At 34.8% G+C, this 6,495-nt stretch overlaps 1 protein-coding gene across 9 annotated transcripts; it reads left to right on the forward strand.

Moving 5' to 3' along the window:
* The first annotated feature begins 506 nt into the window (after positions 1-506).
* On the forward strand, positions 507-5,044 carry LOC107842916 (glutathione S-transferase L3). Of its 9 annotated transcripts, none has more exons than XM_016686967.2 (11): positions 507-689; positions 1,808-1,861; positions 1,963-2,037; positions 2,129-2,189; positions 3,015-3,101; positions 3,431-3,529; positions 3,616-3,718; positions 3,815-3,891; positions 4,074-4,181; positions 4,653-4,736; positions 4,818-5,044. In XM_016686967.2, exons 1-11 carry the CDS (start codon positions 679-681, stop codon positions 4,821-4,823), a joined length of 765 nt encoding a protein of 254 aa, XP_016542453.2. In that variant the 5' UTR covers positions 507-678; the 3' UTR covers positions 4,824-5,044. The 9 variants fall into 9 exon arrangements, with proteins under 9 accessions (XP_016542453.2, XP_047252060.1, XP_047252058.1 ...); XM_016686966.2 differs by having other exon boundaries at positions 551-689; positions 4,815-5,044; XM_047396100.1 differs by having other exon boundaries at positions 563-689; positions 1,823-1,861; positions 4,815-5,044.
* Positions 5,045-6,495: the final 1,451 nt, after the last annotated feature.

Below are 6,495 nucleotides of genomic sequence, written 5' to 3' on the forward strand. Positions count from 1 at the left end.
CATCACCTTTACGCCATTCATGACATAAGTCTATCAAATAACTTTCAAAGAATCCTCACCGTCCATTTCCCATTTCTACAACCTTCACGTATGTGTCTTATGGCCAATGAAGCTCATCAACATTACCGCATCAAAATATCGGCACAATCACCGGCGAAATCAGAATTTTTACTAAGTATTCAGAAGTAAATATACGAATTAATTAAAAGAATTTAACATTTATTGTATATATATATATAAAATAATTTTAATTATATATAAATAGTATAATTTTTTTCAAAGGGAATTTAGATAAAACTCCCAGCCAAGTGTAGCTCCGCTTCTGGACGCAGTGGATGAAATTGCTCCTGCATTAATCAGAATCCTCGAGTTTAACCTCTCAATGTGTAAATTTTTTTTATTTTTTATTTTTATAAGGAGCGCTTCACTTGAAGGGTCCTATGCAGCGAGAACTTAAATTAACAAGATTTCAATGCGAGTACTGAATATCGAATGAAACTCATCCACATTTCCCTTGTCATGGACCTTCACACACATTAATAAACCTCCCTTCCATTTTCTGGTAACTTCGTCACTGCTTTGCTCATACATACAACATTCTCTAATCCTATATAAATTTCTCAATTTTCATCAAATTCACATTTATAGAATTTTCTGAATACTCTCAATTAGGTCTCGATGGCTGCCCCGTAAGTCTTAATTTGCTTTCTTTTTACGAGTTTAATTTGTTCCAAATTGTTAATTAACAGTGATCACTGAGTTAGGTGTCATATAAAATTGTGCATGTTTCATATGTCCAGTAGGAATAAATAATCTTCTAGTGGTTGAGTAAGGTTGTGAAGTTCTTTTTTTTTAATAATATTTTAAAGGGCTTATATTTTATAGTATTAAGTAGTGATTAATCCTTTTTTGATAATTGTATCGCACGTAGAATAATTTCATGGACTACTTACTGCCTGTCACCAACTAATTTTGCTTGGACTTTTTAAGAATGTTTATAGGGGTGTGTTGGATTTTATAAAAGTAATATACTTTTAGAGAATCTGACATGGGTGTGGCAATTTTTTAGGAGAGTTCGAGCAACATAGTGTATAAATACACCAAGGCTAGGAAGAATTAAAGTTTTGTCTAGGTAGGGATTTGCTAAGTTGCTCACACTCTCCAAAAATGTTGTTGTACCAGTGTCGGATCCTTAAAAAATGTACTACTTTTGAAGGATCCGACACACACTCTGATGATATTTTTTGAAGAGTCCGAACATGGGAATTTTTACATTCTTGATTCATTTTATTGACTATTAGGTCACACTCGTAGGTGCAAGGGAAAAAAATTAATGTTCAAAAGGGTAAAAATAAAAGTTTCTAGCAGAGAGAATTTCTTTATGAAAATTGGCTAGATCACAAGTTCTAATCCTTTATGCGACATTCAACATGACCATTGATTTAAAATTTTGGATTAAGTATGGAGGTGTGAAAGGTTGGCTATGGATGGTTTCAGGTGGGGTAGAGGTAGGTCGAAAAAATATTGAAAGGAGGTGATTAGGCGTGACATGAAGTAGTTACAACTTACGGAGGAGATGACCCTGGATAAGAAGGTGTGGAGGACGCGGATTAGGGTAGAGAGTTAGTGGATAGGACTGCGCCCTTATTGATCGGGAGGAGTGCCTTGTTTGTAGTTTTGCCTACAGTTAAAGTGTTACGCATATTTCTTGTAGTTTCTTGTTTGTGGTGTTTTGGTGATGCTTGTGATTTCTCATCGATAGTTTATAGTATTATTCTATGGTGACTTGTTTTTTTAAATTATTTAGTGGTGTGCCATCCAGTTTTGTTGTCCCAGGCCCCACTTTGTGGGAATACACTAGGTATGTTGTTGTTGTTGTTAAATAATGGTTGTATATAAGTTGATTTTTATTAGTTTGCTTTTGATATGAATGTTAATGGGGTTATTCTTTTATTTGTACAGAAATGTACAAGAAGTTCTACCACCATCTCTGGATTCTACTTCCCAACCTCCATCTCTCTTTGATGGAACTACCAGGTTTAATTGAGAAAAATGTTTTCTTTGCCGTCGTTAGGGTGTTATTTATCTGTCCGAACATTGTAATCTTAGTACATTGTCTTCTCTGAAGGTTGTACATCAATTATCAGTGCCCCTATGCTCAGCGTGCCTGGATTACCAGAAATTTCAAGGTTCGTCTTTTCACTACTGGTTCTTAATTTGGCTAAGTTCTGGTTTATGTTAGATTGCTCTTTCTAAATTTAGTGCTTGTTTGGTTGCATTGCTAAGGTGTTAATGTTATAATAGCCGTATAAAACTATACATTAGTAATACAATGTTTGGTTGCCCCTTTCTGAAACTTATATAAAATTCAGCATTTTACTACGCATAGTTTGGTTGGCATTTTTGTTGCCTGCGAAACTTATGTTATTATTTTATGGATATAGAAGTAGCATAAGACCCCCTGCATAACTTGTCTCTAAACCAAACGACCCTTTCGTGAACTGCTTCATTCAGTCCGGTGTGATTATTGGAACTGGCTAGCTGTGAGGGTCATCCGGCTTGTGCTAGTGTCGGGGTGAAATGACGTATTGTATGCAGACTTCACTTTATTTCTCCGAACAGGCTGTTTTCATGCCTCTAAACCGGTGACTTAAATGTCACCAAAGAAATAACTCTACTATCCTGTCAAGGATCGCTCTCCATGCTATCATACTGAAATTAATTATGATTTTGCGACTTGAAACTGCTATGATCCAGAAGTTCAATTGATGGTTCAACCTTTAAGGTTTTCAACATTGAACTTATTTTACTTATAGTATAAAATAATGGGTTCAGATTTTAGTACTCATTAAAATTTTAGTGATTTTTCACATATGTATCCACGTTTGGTGTTAAAAAATATCCTTTTGTTCATATGCTCTGTCTATCCTCCTTGAAATATTCCATCGATGCGTTCTTATACCCAGCAATGATCCTGTTTACCTAGATAAATTTTCAAACATTTTAAATTACAGGGTTTGCAAGACAAGATTGAGTTAGTTCCAATTGATCTTCAGAACAGGCCTGCTTGGTACAAGGAAAAAGTTTACCCTCCAAATAAGGTAGTTCTTCCACATACACAACGTTCATTTTCGTTTGCCAATTCACTTATATTCAAACCAAGTGAGTATCTTTAGCTAAGATTGTGACATTGACATTTGGCCTCGTTGCAAATTGTATGAGAGCTCCCTGAAGAAATGTCCATGATTTTTTGAGAAGAAGATTTCTCTTTGATTATTGACTGAGCCAGTGCATAAATGCTCTAATCTTATCTATCATCCAATTGGCACATAAACTTTTATACGAGGACTTTGTAGCAATTGAATGTTTGAATCTTCAGAGAGTATCTCATTTTACGCTTCTGATTATTTGTATTTTCTACTCCTCACAGGTGCCATCCCTGGAGCACAACAACAAAGTGATCGGAGAGAGCTTGGATCTGATTAAGTATATTGATAGTAACTTTGAAGGACCATCACTTCTGCCGGATGTTAGTTGCGAAACTTCATTTTTCCATGTCAGTCTAGTAAAATCATGTGTCATAAATTGATAAAACGTCATTGGCAATTGATGCAGGATCCTGAAAAGCGAAAATTTGCTGAAGAATTGATAGCGTACAGTGATACATTTGTCCCGGAAGTGTATGGATCGTTCAAAAAAGATGTACAGACATTGGCTGGTGAGAATTGAGCTTTTGTTCTTCAAAACTCATCATATATTCTTTGTTAAATATTTTTCTCATGTAAGTTGATGATGGTATTCATACTTGTACCAGGGGCACAATTTGATTACCTTGAAAAAGCTCTCCACAAATTTGATTATGGGCCTTTCTTCCTTGGTCAATTCAGTCAGGTCATTACTTTCTTTTATTTTGTTTTCCTTTCCAATGACGCGTGTGTAGGGTGAGATGGTAGTTGTGCCCCAAAAAACATAAATATTCGACAACCAGTACAGAGTATTGTCAATGTATTTTCTTTCAAATTATTTGAAATTTCATCGTGATGTACTGATATGGAATTTCTGATATGCTATAGGTTGACATAGCATATGCTCCATTTATTGAAAGGTTCCAAATTTTCTTGCAAGAGGTGTTTAACTACGACATCACATCTGGGAGGCCAAAATTAGCCAAATGGATTGAGGTATGACTAATTTTAATACTATATACAAAATCTACTTGTATGAGAAGAAGTATCATGGAATGTTCATCACAACAGAAGGTTCCATGACTTAACACTCGAAAAACATGGAGATGAAGACCGGAAATTGTTGAAATTGCCCTTGTTTCATTTGGCGATCGCTTAAACTTCAAGGCTAGCTTTATAACTGTGTGTAAAGTTGGAACAAATAGTGATTGAACCACTGGTTTTGCATTTTTCACGTATAATTCATGTGCTTCATAACGAAAGGGAGCCCTGGAACAACAAAAAAGTTGTCTCCACGTGTAACCTACAGGTCGTGGAATCAACCACTAATATTTGTTTAGGGTAGGCTGCCTACACTACATTACACTCCTTTGGTGTGCGGCTGGCCTTTTCCAAATCCTGCGTAAATATGGAACGCTTCCTGCATCAGACTTTTCTTTTTCTAATTGTACGTTAATCATCTCGCAGGAAGTGAACAAGCTTGATGGATACAAGCAAACAAAAGTCTTGGATCCAAAGAGACTCGTTGAGTACTACAAGAACCGCTTTCTGGTAGCCGCTTTGTAAACAATAATTTTTGGTTTGAGTTGCATATATAGCTGCTGACATTTCGCTATAATATTTCAACAGCAGGCTTAAATCTTCGAAAATGGATTGATCAATCATGGTGAAAATTACAGGGGTTGGAATCTTTGGTATCAAATATGTTATGGTGTTCTACAATAAATAATATACTAGTACAATAAAGTGGTTGTGTGTGTGTGAGTTGTGTTTTTTTACCTGTAGTATTTGGGATTGTATTTTAATGCTAGAGAGACTTGGAGTATCATATATATAACTTTCATATGTTGGAATTTTCATTCATAGTTTCATGCATGATCATTCAACTTTTATTTTACGAAAAAAGGTCAAATTATTTCTTCAACTATCGGAAAGAACTAAAGTAATTATACAAGTTCTCTTAACTAACTGCAATTAAATTTGGCCAGGAGGGAATTCAAAAGAGTTGGTTACAAGTTTAGGTGAATTTGTTGTCTTTTTTTCGTATGTAAGTAGCTTAAGAAATTTTTATTGTGACTAAGTTATTAACTTGATCAAATTGTTAATATTATTGTGTATATAAACAACAAATCTAGGAAGCAGAAGCGCTACTTTAATAAAAACATTAATAAGCAAAAAAAAAATTTAACGTACAAGTTTTGTGTGTCCTTAAAAGATTTAATATGATAATTATTGTTTAAGGTTATACAGGTCAATTCCTTCTAGAATGGAACGGGAAAAAAGCACAATACATAATATTTTCTTTAATTTGATTTCAGATTACATTTATTACCTCTAACTTTGGATGTGCACAAGTAGACACTTAAACTTGTATATTATGTCACATAGGACGTGTGTGTCTACTTCAGTGGCGGATCAGGATTTGTATATTATGCCACATAAGATGTGGATAGTGGCGAACGTGTGTGTCTACTTTAGTGGCGGATCAGGATTTGTATATTATGACGCATAAGACGTGGATAGTGGGTGATTAAAATATTTAAAAATCGAAAAAAATAAAAAATCATCTCAATAAGGTTTGAACCCGAGACTTCCTTTCAATGAAGCACCTTAAGATCAATTTAAATGTCAATGCACTAACCCAATCTTTTGTTATAATGGGTTATTTTATATGTTTTATACCTATTTTTCTATATTTTATATGCAATTATATCTATTCCGCATCGAGTTTAGTGGGTACCGCAGCACCCAAAATCCTGCATAGGTCCGTCCCTGGTCTACTTATTTAACTTTATACAAGTTTAAATGCTTCCTTGTGCACAAAACTTCAACTGGTGTACATATAAAGATGTAGATAAGTGGTCAATTGTATAGATGGAAAGTATGTTGTCTGGACTGCAGTTGGTTTGTGGGATTGCAACTATTTTTTCTCTCGCTCCATCAATGGCATTGCTCCTAGCATTATCATTAGTTCAAGGGGATGAGTTACAAGGTTAACAATAGGATTACGACAGAGAGTCTATAATCGAACCATTGCTTTTGTACTAGTGAATTGTTGTTGGTGAAAATCATACGAGGTAGGTCGTAATTTTACTTTCCTGAGCAAAGAGATTTCCACGTAAATATTTATTGTTTTTTTACTGCTTTTACCTGTAACTATCTGTACTCTCTTGTCTGGGTATTTTGTATCATCTTGTGTCTGATCATTCTGAGTCAAGGACCTGATCCCTTGACTGATGACAAAACGCATATAAACTTCCATCAACGAACTCAAATGACAAAAGTAAATGACACTTAATACTTATGTTTG

The sequence above is a fragment of the Capsicum annuum genome, chromosome 9 (assembly GCF_002878395.1).
Source record: "Capsicum annuum cultivar UCD-10X-F1 chromosome 9, UCD10Xv1.1, whole genome shotgun sequence".
Lineage (NCBI taxonomy): Eukaryota > Viridiplantae > Streptophyta > Magnoliopsida > Solanales > Solanaceae > Capsicum > Capsicum annuum.